Source organism: Andrographis paniculata, unplaced genomic scaffold (genome assembly GCF_009805555.1).
Source record: "Andrographis paniculata isolate CXL003 unplaced genomic scaffold, ASM980555v1 Contig57END, whole genome shotgun sequence".
NCBI lineage: Eukaryota > Viridiplantae > Streptophyta > Magnoliopsida > Lamiales > Acanthaceae > Andrographis > Andrographis paniculata.
The window spans coordinates 645,299-660,319 of record NW_026137592.1 but is presented as its reverse complement, the minus strand read 5'-3'; the positions used below and the strand labels follow the sequence as shown (position 1 = coordinate 660,319).

At 36.3% G+C, this 15,021-nt stretch overlaps 4 protein-coding genes across 5 annotated transcripts; 1 reads left to right on the top strand and 3 right to left on the bottom strand.

The window, feature by feature from the left end:
- Positions 1–424: 424 nt before the first annotated feature.
- On the top strand, positions 425–4,027 carry LOC127257513 (UDP-galactose transporter 1-like). Its single transcript, XM_051283971.1, has 6 exons — positions 425–526; positions 1,685–2,080; positions 2,710–2,959; positions 3,054–3,261; positions 3,391–3,622; positions 3,707–4,027. The coding sequence occupies exons 2-6, from the start codon at positions 1,970–1,972 to the stop codon at positions 3,920–3,922; spliced, it is 1,017 nt and encodes a 338-aa protein (XP_051139928.1). The 5' UTR covers positions 425–526; positions 1,685–1,969; the 3' UTR covers positions 3,923–4,027.
- Positions 4,028–4,252: 225 nt separating this feature from the next.
- Positions 4,253–5,313, bottom strand: LOC127257514 (uncharacterized). Its single transcript, XM_051283973.1, has 3 exons — positions 4,893–5,313; positions 4,593–4,720; positions 4,253–4,460 (listed from the first exon to the last, which is right to left on the bottom strand). Exons 1-3 carry the CDS (start codon positions 5,274–5,276, stop codon positions 4,307–4,309), a joined length of 666 nt encoding a protein of 221 aa, XP_051139930.1. The 5' UTR covers positions 5,277–5,313; the 3' UTR covers positions 4,253–4,306.
- A 42-nt stretch (positions 5,314–5,355) lies between these two features.
- On the bottom strand, positions 5,356–12,641 carry LOC127257512 (O-fucosyltransferase 10-like). Of its 2 annotated transcripts, XR_007839989.1 has the most exons (12): positions 11,998–12,641; positions 10,375–11,213; positions 9,890–9,968; positions 9,715–9,782; positions 9,388–9,476; positions 8,867–9,064; positions 8,579–8,783; positions 8,328–8,495; positions 8,002–8,169; positions 7,732–7,922; positions 7,347–7,628; positions 5,356–5,471 (listed from the first exon to the last, which is right to left on the bottom strand). XR_007839989.1 is itself a non-coding variant. In XM_051283970.1 (11 exons), exons 2-11 carry the CDS (start codon positions 10,672–10,674, stop codon positions 7,445–7,447), a joined length of 1,650 nt encoding a protein of 549 aa, XP_051139927.1. In that variant the 5' UTR covers positions 10,675–11,213; positions 11,998–12,641; the 3' UTR covers positions 7,219–7,444. The 2 variants fall into 2 exon arrangements, 1 of the variants encoding a protein (XP_051139927.1); XM_051283970.1 differs by lacking the exon at positions 5,356–5,471 and having other exon boundaries at positions 7,219–7,628.
- Positions 12,642–12,775: 134 nt separating this feature from the next.
- On the bottom strand, positions 12,776–14,615 carry LOC127257516 (ubiquitin-fold modifier 1). The gene is made up of 4 exons (XM_051283975.1): positions 14,455–14,615; positions 14,266–14,363; positions 13,910–13,942; positions 12,776–13,083 (listed from the first exon to the last, which is right to left on the bottom strand). Exons 1-4 carry the CDS (start codon positions 14,541–14,543, stop codon positions 13,007–13,009), a joined length of 297 nt encoding a protein of 98 aa, XP_051139932.1. The 5' UTR covers positions 14,544–14,615; the 3' UTR covers positions 12,776–13,006.
- Between the last annotated feature and the right edge of the window lie 406 nt (positions 14,616–15,021).

Below are 15,021 nucleotides of genomic sequence, written 5' to 3'. Positions count from 1 at the left end.
CTTATTTTTTATTTTTTATATTATAATAACAATCAATTTTACATTCAAAATATCACATCAACATCTATTTATATTGTGGTCATACAACTATTCAAATTCAAACTTTTTACTATTTAGATCCGAATTCAAAATCCAAACTTCAAAATGAACACACAAATTTACTTCAATAATTCAGAGTTATGAAGACGTTTGCCAGCTTGATCCATAGTTGTTTAAATTAAATGTACATAATTCATTCAACTTTATAATATGTTGTATTATTGTGATTCCACAGTTCATTACTGGTGATTGAACTACTAGCCCAGACAAAAAATCGATTATATATATATATATAATATATATATATAATATATATTTATTTATTTATTTTTAATAGGGCTGATAGATAATCCCTTGTACAGGTATCATCTGTAGCACGTAACCATGTGGCCCGGCCACTTTGCTTAGAGGATTATCTAGGGCAAAAGGACTTTGAAATTTTCAATGGCATCTTTCAGGAATATATTACGCGTGATCTAAATTACAGGTATTGCCATTTTAATTTAAATAATTGCTTCATTTTCAGTGATGATTTTGGGCACCAGAGTTATTTTTGGCTTTAAGAAAAAAATAAAAATAAAATAGTGATATTAAATTTAATATATATATATATATATATAGAATGTACAATTGCTATTTGTCAATGTCTTGTGTCACTGTATAAAACAAATTATTGCCATTTGGTTAAGTGGCAAATACTTTAATGCTTTGTATGTGCAAACAAATTTTTATTTATTTAGCATTATTCATTTTTTTTAAAATATTACATCAAATATTTTTTTTTTTTACAAAATATTAAATTAAATATTAGTTTTTTATTTTTATTTTTTCATATTTTCATAATGCCAAAAATCGCAAAAAAAAAAAAAAAAAAAACTCTGGTATAAACGAGCCTAAATTGATAAGTTTTATTTTGTACAACAAATATAATAAAAACAGTAAAAAGATAAATAGAGTTTGGGGACCGAGTCTGCAAAATATTAATGTTGATTTGAATTAAAATTGGTAACTGTCTGTGCATTAATTTTGACCTAAAAGAATCTGACGAATATTGACCCTTTATATGCAAATTCTTCCTATAGGGCCCACAGTCGTATTTTCCAAAATTGATATTTTAGACCTTAGATAAAAATTTGATACTATTATTTAATTTTTGTCAGTAAGTAATTGTCACATCCAATTTTTTAGCAAAAAGAATCATAAGAAAATAAAATCAGAAAAATGCAATGCAATACCAATTTCGACACAAAAAATTGCCGATTACTTTTTTATATGGTAACATGTCTATTTCATTGTTAAAATACTTCAACCCAGCAATAAATATAATTTCCACTTTATTAATAATAATTTCAAACTGTAATAAATTTATAATTGGAATTATGATTTAATTATGGCAAAGTAGATAAACCACACGACAATAGCCCCTCATTTATTTACTTTTAAAAATCAAATAAAGCCCTGTCCTAAAATCCAAAATACGTAGTACGCGATGTAATGGAAACAACTTATACGTATTTTTATACGCGTATAATAATACGTAATACCTACCCCAAACCAACCAGGCGTACTGTATGTGTGTGTGTGTATATATATATGTATATCTACTTTCATAGCTCATGTATTGCATTTGAGACCTAAATTGCAGGAATTCGAATCGAAAGAAAACAAAAGAGACAGAAAGCTCCTGCCTTTTTCATTTCCGATAATAAATTAAAAATCAGCTCGAAGCGCATATGGGGGAATTCTGACAGACAGCACAGGCTATCCACACCCTGCCTCGCCGCGGCGCCATAGCTGGTGGAATTTCTCGGCGGTGCCTTTTCTTTTTCGCCCTAGATTGTTTGTTTTAGGGTTGGATTCGGGTGCTCTGTTTCGCGGCAAGTTTGGGGATTTTGATTTTAATACTTGTGTTGTTAATTTTGGTTGATCTATGGAGGAGAGTTTTTTGTGCCAGTGGAGTACAATTCGATCTGTGCTGGCTATAATCCAGTGGTGGGGTTTCAATGTCACTGTTATCATCATGAACAAATGGATCTTTCAGGTTGGGATTGTTGTGCTCAGAAATGTATATTTTAGATGGAATTGGCGTTTCTGAGAGTGTTCTTCCTGTTTTATTGATTTGTTTTTGTTTTTGGAGTGTTCCTTGTAGGGCTTTTCGATATTGAATTGTGTTCGATGTTGATTTTTGCTTTGAATTTTGTTTTATTTGATTGTGGATAATGATGCTAATTTCTGTATTTGGAAAATCTAGGGTTTATGGCGATTGATTTAGTGCTGTTTGCCCTTTTTTGTGCTTTGCTTCAAAGTGTTCTTCAACATTTCTGTGCTCAGATAATTTGATTATCAATTATCATTGCCACTTTGAATCCTAATAATAATAATAAGAATCAAACTGGTTCTTGTTGTGTGCTTAATTGTTCTTGAATTTTCAGATTTCTTTTTTTCTTACAGGACTTATAGATTAGTTTTTCATATGTATACTTCTGTATATATAAGCCCCCTGTTATCATTCTAAGTTCTGTAGATCTTGTTGCATTATTAGACTGTAGTTGTTTTTGAACATTCGAGTTCATCAAACGATACTGCCATTTCAATGGTGCTTTGGTTCCGTAGAAAATTTTTCTAGGGAATTTGATTATTGCTCACGTTTAGCTGATTTTCCCTTGGCAGAAACTGGATTTCAAGTTCCCGCTATCAGTTTCTTGTATTCATTTCATTTCGTCGTCCATTGGTGCTTATTTAGCGATTAAGGTGCTGAAAGTGAAGCCTCTTATTCACGTCGATCCTGAAGATCGCTGGCGCCGGATTTTCCCCATGTCGTTTATATTCTGTTTGAACATAGTTTTGGGAAATGTTAGCCTCCGGTACATTCCTGTTTCCTTTATGCAAACCATTAAGTCTTTCACCCCTGCGACGACTGGTGAGTTTCTTGCCTTAATTTTTTCAGTTTATGAATAAGATCCTATCGAAGAAAATGTGACACTGAACCTCTTGTGTTTGCTCTCGGAAAAAAGTTTTCTTGCAGTGGCTGATCTGGAAAAAGTATTTCGACTGGCGAATTTGGGCTTCTCTGGTGCCAATTGTTGGCGGCATTCTGCTCACGTCCGTCACGGAGCTTAGTTTCAACCTGCTCGGGTTCTGCGCTGCCTTGTTTGGCTGTCTTGCAACTTCGACTAAAACCATTTTAGCCGAGTCTTTGTTGCACGGTTACAAATTCGACAGGTAATGCTGTCCTTACTTGTTATGTTTGTTTATTGTGAGATCGAACATCAGTTAAACATGATCGATAGCCCTTTTAGATTTGCAAGAATTCATTGATGATAAGTTACAATTAATTTTGATGTGTTGCAGCATAAACACGGTGTTCTACATGGCGCCGTTTGCGACGATGATTTTGGCAGTACCGGCGTTGCTGCTCGAGGGGCCGGGAGTCGTGGCGTGGATTTACACATGCCCGTCGCTTTTTTCGTCCCTCGTAATCATCTTCGGGTCGGGGGTGCTCGCCTTTTGTCTCAACTTCTCTATCTTCTACGTCATCCACTCCACAACAGCGGTGACCTTCAATGTCGCAGGAAATCTCAAGGTTTGAACTTGACATTCTATTCTTAAAATCTACGAACTCTTAATGTAAATCGCTAATTGTCCGAACTCTTTTATCGCGCCTCAGGTTGCAGTCGCGGTGACGTGCTCGTGGCTCATCTTCCGCAACCCGATCTCGATAATGAATGCGTTCGGATGCTCGGTAACCCTCGTAGGGTGCACGTTCTACGGATACATCCGGCACATGCTGTCGAATCAAATGCCGGGCACACCACGAACCCCTCGTGGCGTGACGATGGAGTCAATCCCGCTGGTGAACGATAAACTCGACGACAAAGTCTAGCCAAAGCCAAAAAGTCGTGTAAATCATTACAAAGACAAAAATTTCTTCTAGCCTTTGTCTCTCTCGAATGCAATATTATTACTGCAATGAATCTCTATTCTATTCTTCCTAGTGTATGAAAATATGAGAAAAAGTGTAGGAACATATATGAGTAAAAATCCAATTGGGAAATGGCAAACATGTTTTGGGGCTTCTGCCCATATATATATATATATATATATATCTTTTCAAAGTTTGATTCTTTTGCTGAACTGATTTATGTTGTTGAGTTATGACAGTGAAGAAATAGGCACTTACTACTACTACTACTTAGGAAGATCTGAAGTATCATTACAAGATATGAATTTGGATTTTATTAAAATAAAGACAGGAGAGAGAGAGAGATTAGGCCAAGAGCCAGAAGTTCTTGTGCCATCTGGTAGTGATGAGATAGCCACCAACACCATTGCTCTGTTTTCTCACCCCAATGGTCAAACAACACTCCAGGCTGCTAATACACTCATCTACAAGTTCTTCACTGCTGCCTTTCACACACAGGCTGATAGAGAGAGAGAGAGAGAGAGAGAGAGAGAGAGAGAGAGAGAGAGAGAGAGAGATTTAATGGAAATTAAATTAAATTAATAATAGGGTTGTTGAATTTTAGTAGTATTATGTATGTGGATATACTGACCAGAAGTTGTTGAGGAATGGGGAGGGCTTCTTCTGACCTAAAACTAAGACAGAGACCTCAAGCTTCTTCACCTGGCTCATCACTGTCGCCATTTTAGGACCTTGAATCACCAGTGCTTCCACTTCAACCTGACCCACAATCCCATCAACAACAATAATCAATAATTTAATTAAAGGAAGGTCAACAAGTGAATTAGTTAGAACATCTTGGCAATGGCGGCTGCAGATCTGTTTGTGAAGAAGAAGAAGAAGAGAGAGAGAGATTTAATATATATACATACGTGTATATAATATTGTATACCTCAGGCTTGCAGGCTTTGCAGAGAGAGGCAAGTGAGGAAGCAAGGCAAGAAGAAGAATCTTGAGAGTGAGAGTTAGAGTGAGAAGGGAGGATGTGGAGGAGGGTTAGGATATCCCCTTTGTTGGTGACATGAGTGAGAGCCCACATCATGGCATGTTTAGAGTGAGAGGATTGATCCACAACCACCATTACCCTCTTCTTCATCACAAACATTCCTCCATTGCCATTCATCATCATCCCCTCCATTTGCTGCTTCAAGCTGCTGCTGCTGCTGCCATTGTTGCCCATACCCCATCTTCTTGATGCTGATTTCCATCCTTCTTTGCTGCTCAGCTGCCTCAGAAATGACTCTGATGATAATGATGATGAAGATGAACCTGCCATTGCCAATGCTGTTTATTTCTCCACTGGAGATTGGAGAAGGAAGATTGAAGATGCCCCCTCTTTGAGTTCTTGATGTAGAATATTATTTTCTCTCTCATACACACACTACTCTGTTTCTCTCTCTCTCTCTCCTTTTATTTTGTGTATGACGACATTTAGTTGCAGTGTTGTGCATTTAAGCGATTCACACTATCTCTGTGTGAGAGAGAGAGAAATTATTGTTATTGTGGGAAAGGACAAAACTTGAATGGTGGAATACAGATTTTAAAATATATATATATATGTAAATTACAATGCAGTATATATATATAAATAAATATATCTCTACAATATGGAATATATTCATCCATTTTTCAAAAGGTCACAAGAAAGAAATCAAGAACATTTATATATAATAAAAAATTCAATGTTATGAGTCAGATCAGATTTGCTTTGCCACTCTCTTTTGATTCTTAGATTGTACATTCATACACCCATAGCCCCTCTCTCTCTTCTCTCTCTCTAAACTTATTTATTTGTACTGACTGGCATGGGATGATGATTGATGGTGGGCAGAATTGTTTGTTCATGATTATTAATCTCAAATTTAAATTTTATTAAAAAGCCTCTGATAATATGTCACGGAATGGATCACCAGATTCTGTTGAATATATATATATACACATAGGTATGTATGTATACTGCAGAAGTTGCAGAAGAAGAGTTCACAAGATAAAGATGGGATGGGATAGGACAAGGGGCCACTGTTATTGTTACATTTTTTATTTCACCAATAATTATTGTCATTCCTCATCAGAATCATTCATTCATATTTTTGGCAACAATTTATTTATTTATTCATTTATTAAAATTAAATACTTTACACGAAATAGACAGTGAGAGGGAAGTGAAAGAGTGGAGCTACAGAGGGTAAAAATGAAGAGGCAGGCAATGAAGGAGGGGTAGTATTGTATTTTCGGATGGCTACAGAAATTGATGATGGTGAAGAGTGAAGGAAAGGGCAAAAATGTCAGGAATCAGAAAAAGGGCGTCGGAAGTTGGGCCGCTCATTTTGGAATTTTGTAGTCAGACTGAAAACGGTGCGGTCATCCGAATTATTGCTCCCGTTTAATTCGCTGAATCTGAGCCCTTTCTTAAATTACACTTTTGCCCCTGCCGCTCCAAATTTTAATTTAATGTTTAAATGTATCGATCCTTCCTATGTTTTTATACGAATAATTTCACTTGTCCTCTAAATTTAAATCACTTATTTTTATTTATAATGCTATATTTCGTATTTAATTGACAATATATGTTTATCTCCTGTTTTTGTTTATTTAAATATTGTAACACATTTTAATCTTGATTCCACTAAATCAAAGGCCACTTATGTGTTTGTTTGCTAATTTATTAATTTACATTATTCACATTTTTTTTTCAAAAAACATTAAATAAATATTTTTACTGTCTAAATACAAATTATTTATTTGTTTAGTTTGGATAAATCTCACCACATATTTGAATTCATCCAATATCTATTAAATTACATACATAAAATAAATAATAATTTTTTAAATAAGCAAAGATAATATTCATTTTTATTTTTTTTATTATATTATAAATTAATTTTAAATTTAAAATATCACATTAATTTTTACTTATATTTCATCCGACAACTATTTAAAAAACATTTTATAAAATAGTAACCTAAGTTGACAATAGTAACGACGAAATAATATTTAGTGCTAAGCACCACTTGGCATATAACTCAGTTACAATCAGATAAATACAGAAATAGGTTATATATGTGCCTTTGGAAATTGAGAATGGATCAACATAAGGTTTTTTTTCGTTCTATTTATTAAATATTTTTAATTATATTTTTTATTTTAAAATTATATATCTCCTTATCTAACTACTCTTTTTTAATTTAAAAAATATGATTAGAAAAAAAAAAAAAAAAAAAAAAAAAACTATGCACTTACATTACAGCCAAAAAAACACAAACAAAAACAAAAATTTGATGCATAGCGCGCACACACACACAACATAATGCTACCATTTCTATTATAGAACACACTTGTAACTTACCATTGACCCGTCTCAAAGAAAATCTCCGGGCTATCTGCTGTGCCGAAAAATCGGATCGAATCGAATAAAAAAGGGACGAGCAAGTTCCCCGAAATGCCTTAGAAGTAATAGTAATCCGAGGGCGAGGTAGAGTTCTGCGATTCCCAGAGGCACCGGCATTCCGGCAAAGGGTTCAAATATATCGAGCCTTTTCGGGTCGACTTCTTCACTCTCGGCACCATTATACTTTTCCGGTCGCTTTCAATCAGCATCGACTCCATCTCATCCTTGAACGAACTCCAACTGCACAACAACAATGTGAAATCATGTGTCGTAATTGTTTAGAGAAAATACAGTTCGACCAAAATAATAACAACTTAATTTAATAGATATGCGGTTCGATTACCTTATGTTTTTATCGTGCAACAACACTACAAGCTTGGTTTTGTCGGGGATGATGGTCTTGGCGTGCCCGTTGTATAGAAATCTTCGATGTCCCATAAGAAAGTGAGGGAAGTTCCCGCCTTGTGTCGTCACGAATACTTCGCTATACAAGCACACCATGTAGTCCAAGGCAGCTTGTCTCGACGAAAATCCCTGTAAATCGAAAGGATATGCGGAAACAACATCCGATCAGTTACGAATTGTAGCTGTATTTTTGTAATGTAGAGTATACCTGGATCGGAGCAAGTTCATCCTCGGTAGCGAGCGATTCCTTGGTATATAAAAACGGGAACATCTTCTGAAGAGGCTCTAAGTATCGTTCCTCCTTGTAAATCTTGCCCGACGCCAAATAAATGGCCGTGTCGTTGGAGAATCCCATACCTCTTAGCATCATACCAACCTATGCTGACAGAGAAGTATCAAGACAGAAACGAAGCGTTACTGCCTGCAAAACGGCTACGAGCATTTTTTTTTTTTTTTTTCAAACATCGATGGATTTTAACAGAAATATGAAATCGAATTGCAGAGTGTTGTTGGATGGCAGCTCAGAAAACTAACCTCCACAGGGGTCATTGGACATCTCCCGTTTACTCGATTAAGTCCAGCAGCAGTGACGCGACTTTTGTGAGTGAACTTCTTTCCCCAACCCTTTAGGCGCATTTCGTTCATTTCTGATGTTTCCGTCTTGTCTCCATCGTATACACAGCAAGAGAATGCCACCATATCCTGCAGAGGAAGACATAACCGAGCTGTGAAAAGTAAGTAATAACATGATGCATACATTAATGGTACTCGGGGAAAATATTTACCTCTTCAAATCGAAGATGAACTGCAATGTACTTCCCACCAGAATTCAAGCTCTTACGAACCATTCGGCTGACGATCATTTTCGCAAGATTCATTATTGGTGAAGAGAACTTGAGTGCTTTATAGTTGGCTAGACATCTTAAAAATTGAATGTGTGGAGGAATGCTCGTCGCCAATCTATTTGCAAAGGGAGACACACGAATAACCCTATACGAAAATGTAAAGACAATAAGAGGTTCAGGTTATGGTAAGAATGATAACTGAAAGAGAAATAGGTCGTTACCGTGTACCTTGTTTCTTGCAAAATCGGATAAACCTCGTCCAGGTAATAACGAGCAGAGGCCCAAGCATGGATTCTAATGCTGGGAATGTTGCTGATGCTATGATTATAGCTCTCCATCAATTCATTAGGCAGGTCATGGACCACCGTAACATAATCTTTAAGGGAGGATATAAAATGATCCTCGTCGTATATATCAGCAAACTCGCTGCAAGGTACCACATGAGGTGTAAGTTAAACAATAAATTCAGAAGTAACCTGAAATCTGGACTTTTAATCTAATATTTGAGCATAATCGAATAGCCCCAGCCCATAGAAGAAACAAGTTTACCGATGCATTATGCTCCGAGTAAAATAATTATGCATAAAAAATGAATTCATCAAGTTCTCTTGTTTCCTTGCAGTTGTATATGATGGATGCCATAGAAGTAACCAAGTGGCATAAAGTCGATACGATAGTGATTTACTCATTTAGCAGCTCTATGATTTTTAACTATTTACAAAAAGTGGACTGATGAATACGGAGCTTGCCTTGGGTCCTTCCAAACGTTGTGAAGATCAAATCGAGGGATGACGAGGGTAGCATTCAACAGGCCAGCCACAGCCACAGCGTTGCATATCTGCACGTGCAGTAACACTGAATAAATCAGGCTGGTAGAAATCTTCAGTAACTCCACAGACTCCAATGATTCAGAACAAAACTGATGCTATGGCTTGGGAATAATGTTTATCCTTTTCGAAAATTCCAATTTCAACTAATGAAGGTTCATGTTTAGAATGAACATGCTCTAGATAATCTAATCATGCATATCAACAATCATAATTAGGAGCTGATTAGATCAAGTCTGAATTGCATACCGAGGATCGTTGTTGGTTTAGACCGCCATTAGCCTCTACAATTAGGTAGCGCTGAAACCTTTGGGAGACTGAAAATGTAAAGACAAAAGTTGAGACAGCTCAATTACATGAACACATAAGGAATTATGGTTCAGGCAACACAACAGACCAAGCATACGAAACAAAATGCTCGTACCGGGTTGCAGATAAGCATTAGCATTCAAACAAGAACGTATCTCTTTCAGCTTTCTTCTGTATCTCCAGACATTACCCAACTACAGCACAGAGTTTTCCATTATTAAAGCAATTTTATACCAATAATACAAGAATGATTCTACAAAGAATGATTATGACACAACATTAAATATTAAAGTTGAGAATTGAGGATGTCAGGCTATCAATGTTCTCAAATTATTATCCCAAGTCCTAACAATGTGCATCTCAGCTGATTCTCTACTGCCAAATTTGAAAAAACTAAAGCAAAGATAGCAGATCTTGAGAAGAAACTCCTATGGATCAAGCTTTTAGAATTGATCAAGCAGAAACTGCAAGACTGTCACCAACAAAGTGAAAAGTGAAAACAATTCAAGGGAAATCAAAGAAAACAAATCTTGACCAAGTTAAAAAAATCAGAACATTAAATTCCTAGAAGTTTCAAGAGAAGAAAACCCAAGTGGAAACCTCAGCAGTGGAAGCATTATCCGCCTGAATTTCAGGCCACAGCTCCACAAACACCTCCTGGCTGCGGTAGAATGATCCCGGCGGCGGCGGAGGCGGCGGGTGCAGGATGGTCAACAAGGGTCCTGCACAGGTGATCAAGCCCCCAATATAGAGGACAGTCAAGAAAAAAAGGTACCTCTTCTGTAGTACACCAGTAAATAAATAGATGACCCCACGCCGCCGGTGCTTGCAATGGAGGTGAAGCCTCCGCCGTAGAGTGGCGGCGGTGGGGGTCGGCTCAGTGGCGTACGTCATGACCATGCAAGATTAACTCAGTCCCAGCAACTGTGATCCCAAAGACTGAATTTTTCTCAAGGAATGCAGCAATGTGGCTATCTCTCTGCCTGATCTTTTGGAGAAAAAGGGTTGGGTTGAGATGTTAGAGATGATTCGGTGTCGTTTGGGAATTGGGGAGAGGAAACAGGGCAGGCCTGGTGCGACCTCCAGGAGCCAAGAAGCAGTACAGAGATGGAAGGAGGAAAGTGGGGAACAATGATATTTCTTTAGATTTTCTGATTTTTCATTTTCTTGTCCTTTTTTAGGATAGGAAAGAGATATTTAGGCATATGATATCAAATGCACATTGGAGGGAGCACAGTAATTGAAGGTTACCACTACTTGCACTTTTATACCTCAGCACTGATGACAAAGAAACTATAAAGTCTCACTCTTGGGAGCTCCCTGGACTTCAACTCGCTGAAACTGGAAATTATTTGGCACATAATAAAGGTTTATTCTTTCCATGTGGGGGCTTCCACTTAGTGGCGGAATCCACGGCGGGAGGGAGAGTTAGATCTTACCTGTCACAAAGCAGCAGAGAAAGCACCTCATATCAGCAAATATTTAAACCTTTGTATCAAAATTTAGCTACTCCACGACATGTTGTCTTTTAGCTTAACATTATTCTATTTCTATAGGAGATGTTCCATGGTTTGACTGCCTCTTTTTTTAAATGGAGACCCTAAAAAAGCCAAAGCCAGCTGCTAGAAGAAAGTGATCACAATTAATTTCTCATCAACCCTTTTAAAAGTAACGAGTCCCCACATACTGTAAGAAAACTAAATCAAAACACTCAGCTCCACATTCTGAGAATTAATAAATAAATAAGGATACTTAGTCCCACGTCTTTGGTGCCCTTTGGAACCACTGTGCAAGTGATTAAAAGATCTTTAGGGTGTTTGGTGTGTATTTATGTATATATACATATATGATGTTTCCACTTTTTGGTATTCAATGGGGACTGGACCATTGTAACCAATCATTAATTCATATATTACACAAGAGGTCTGTGAATGTGTTCGTGTGATTTTTGTGTGCTGCAACTAAGTTGTGTTACAAAAATAAGCTAATATAAAAACACCTTGCAATTTTCTATACTAAAACTGTGGTTTTCCACGGCCAAGTTGTAATCCATTCAATATTGATATAGTATATTCAAAGAACAATACCTTCAAGCTACCTTAACTATATCCAAGCAATGGCAAAACACGTGGTGCAGAAATGAGATCTAGAAGCTGTAAAAAGCATTGAAGTGCTGAGATAAGAAGGCAGAGAGAGATTTAAATCTGAAAGCAACTGTCATACCTTATTGATACCAACCGACACGTAGTGGTTGTGGAGCCTAGAGAGTGGACCTTCACCTCACTGATCATCTTTCAATGGCTTTAAATAAGCTATTCGTTGGGGTTTTAAACACCCCACAAACTTTGTCCCATGCTCCATCCTCCAAGAACCCTTCTCAACTGGACACATAAAAGATCCTACCATAGCCTGTTTGGCACCATAGTTCTTAGTATAATAGTGCCATACATAGAATACTCCCTTAAAGCCACACGGCGCATGGCGCTAACTAAGTTTGGATTTAAGTTATCCTGTAGATAACATAGGAATGATCGACGCTAGACCTGAATAGAGCAGTGGCGAACATCACAGACAACACTAGTGACTGAATGATTTTCTTCCAGCAAGATCATATGGAAAAATGGCTTTAGCAAACACTATATGACAAAATGGGAAAAAATCAAGCTCCTGGAGAATACATAGTACAACACATGCAAGGAGGCAGCCTACATAAATGTCCATAACTTAAATAATAATGTGGCCAGTGGCTAAACAGAAAATTTAAGTTTCTAATCAGTTAAGGAAAAGTCCAAGCAAGGAAATCTCAAACCACAAGTTCATCCACACACCACAAATTTAGATTAATACCACAGTAGTACAGAAGACACTAAATAGAGGTTTGTCAGTTGAGTTGATGCATCAGAGGCTTTCACTTCTGCTGAGGTCAATTCAGTTTGGATTAACTTTAGGGAACCAACAGATATGCAAATATGAAGAGATTGCAAATGGAGAAGATACACAGTTAAAAAAGAAATAAGAATAATAAAATTAAGACAACAGTTCAAGTTCTTGCATTGAAAATGAGTCAAGAACTTTCATCTTTACTAATCAAAGATAAATTCACTACAACAGCATTTCTTGCTATTTATTTTCAGATAAAGTTTATCACAGAGCCATCAGGTCGCAGAACTAATCCAAGGTTTTTTTAGCATATTGCATATGTAGGTGGGGAAATCCATCTATGAATCTGATATTAGGTTGACATCGAAGCACCAACTCTGTCCCGAGGAATCAAGCGCAGTTCTGAACCATGTTTAAGAAAGACATTCCCTGAAAACCATTAAATTCATTCATGTTAAATCTGAAATCGGACAGGCATAATAATCAAAATGAACAAAGGACGTTGCATTTCAGCTTCTAAAGGAATGGAAGTGCATTAACATTTGAAAACAATGCACCATATAACAGGACCACTTATTAAATAATAAACATGCCCAATAGTTTTTTTTTTTTATCTCAGCTTAAACATCCAAATATTCGAAAACTGTTAATAGGATACAAAGCAAGGAAATTCCTCATTTCAGAGTACTTGCATATGTAGAAAAACAAACCCAACCTTAATCCAGAAAACAAAAAATAGCTAGCTAGTTTAGATTCAAAATAGGTAAAATTACAACCTACAGGGTCAATATTGATAGCTAGCAGATCTGAATTGATCATGTTCGGTAGGTTGAGCTTTATTGGTTTTAAAAAGGGATAGTGGGGGGCGCAATCAAGAATGGAAGAGTAGAAATTCCTGTAGCAATTGCTTATACTTACACCCATGTGATCAATGGCAAAACAGGAGGTGAAAAAGCATCATGGAAGCAAACAAAGTAGACCTAGAGCCGTAAATGGTATGAAATTGTCTTCATTTGAATCGTGAAAAAGGAAAAAAAGAAGTTTGTTTCTCACAAAGGGGGAAAAATGGTATCTAGGAAAGGACAACGAAGAAAAGGTGAAGTATTAACACTACAATCAGCATCGATCTTAATATAATTTTAAGATGAAATAAAACCCTCAAAAGACTTCTCCCACATCAACAGAGAGCAAAACAATTCAGCAAGAAATAAGAAAAGAAATTCAAAGAGCAATTAAGTACGTAGAATTAAGATACCTGCACTCTGCTGCGGATTAATTCCTACTCCATCTGCATAAACAGATGATCGAACTCGAGTCAAATAAAGTAAATATTTACACTTCATAGAATTCAAAGAAGCAAGACAAAACCCTAAACGAGTATATTTGATACAAAACACATATTAGTGATCCTAATTACAATCTGGTTAATATGCTTCAACAAAATAAAGAATTAAAAAAAAAAAAGAAAAAAAGAAAAAAGAAAAAAGAAAGGTGTACACATTTAACAAATATCAAGTTTCAAACTTAAAAGGGCATTGATCGCAAATAGTAACTCTATCTGCGGGGAAAAAAGCTTCCGTGAATTTGACAATAGCCAAAACGAAAACCTACCGTTCGTGATGATGGCACTGGTTTGGGGAGGCACTTTGAATTCCTCCGCTGCAAATTTCAGAACTGCGGTGAACGGGGCTGCCTCTGGAACGCTAAATCTGTTTTCCAATCATCACCAACAATAAGCATATATAAATCAAACCACTCTTCACCGGACACAGACAGACGAATAGTTCAGAAAATCCGTACACTTTGAAAGGAAGTTTTGGATCGGAAGTAAGCGTGACTTTGAACGACACCTTTCCACCACCGCCGCCGCCGCCGCCGCCGCTCGCCATTGCAGTCCGATACAATTTTTACCAGCTTTATTTTTCCTTTTATTCAGTATTTCATTTTATTAATAGAAACAAAAATCCGGCAGATTTCGTATATGAACACGAAATAGCGTAATCAGTACGCACGCCTCCCTAGCCAATTATATTTGGCCACGTGTAATGAACGTTCAGGGGTAATTTTGTAATAAAAATTTGCGATTTTAAAATGACAAAATTACTCCTAGTCCGATTGTTTGAAAATTTAAAAACTATTTTAAAAAGATGTAGCACATAATAATTTTTAAGTTTTTCTATGCAATAATTTTGAAAATACCAAAAAATCTTAGCCCTATTTATATTTTTCTAAAACAACTGTACAATATTTTTGAAATTCAAAAAAAATCTCATACAGTTTTCACAAAGATAAATAACAAATTTTGCCTAAAAAACAACAAATTTGTTTAGCTTTTTATGTTCAATCTACTAATTTATTATTTACTGT

Coding starts and splice junctions, on each gene's coding strand:
- LOC127257514 (XM_051283973.1), bottom strand. CDS start 5,276: ATGGCAGGTTCATCTTCATCATCATTATCATCAGAGTCATTTCTGAGG. Junction 4,721..4,892: donor GCAAAGCCTGCAAGCCTGAG/GTATACAATATT, acceptor ATTGTGGGTCAG/GTTGAAGTGGAAGCACTGGT. Junction 4,461..4,592: donor CCATTCCTCAACAACTTCTG/GTCAGTATATCC, acceptor TCTCTCTATCAG/CCTGTGTGTGAAAGGCAGCA.
- LOC127257516 (XM_051283975.1), bottom strand. CDS start 14,543: ATGGCGAGCGGCGGCGGCGGCGGCGGCGGTGGTGGAAAGGTGTCGTTC. Junction 14,364..14,454: donor CCAAAACTTCCTTTCAAAGT/GTACGGATTTTC, acceptor ATTGGAAAACAG/ATTTAGCGTTCCAGAGGCAG. Junction 13,943..14,265: donor CAGTGCCATCATCACGAACG/GTAGGTTTTCGT, acceptor CTGTTTATGCAG/ATGGAGTAGGAATTAATCCG.
- LOC127257513 (XM_051283971.1), top strand. CDS start 1,970: ATGGAGGAGAGTTTTTTGTGCCAGTGGAGTACAATTCGATCTGTGCTG. Junction 2,081..2,709: donor TGAACAAATGGATCTTTCAG/GTTGGGATTGTT, acceptor TTCCCTTGGCAG/AAACTGGATTTCAAGTTCCC. Junction 3,262..3,390: donor CACGGTTACAAATTCGACAG/GTAATGCTGTCC, acceptor GATGTGTTGCAG/CATAAACACGGTGTTCTACA.
- LOC127257512 (XM_051283970.1), bottom strand. CDS start 10,674: ATGGTCATGACGTACGCCACTGAGCCGACCCCCACCGCCGCCACTCTA. Junction 9,969..10,374: donor ATAATGCTTCCACTGCTGAG/GTTTCCACTTGG, acceptor TCTGTGCTGTAG/TTGGGTAATGTCTGGAGATA. Junction 7,923..8,001: donor ATGAACTTGCTCCGATCCAG/GTATACTCTACA, acceptor TTCGATTTACAG/GGATTTTCGTCGAGACAAGC.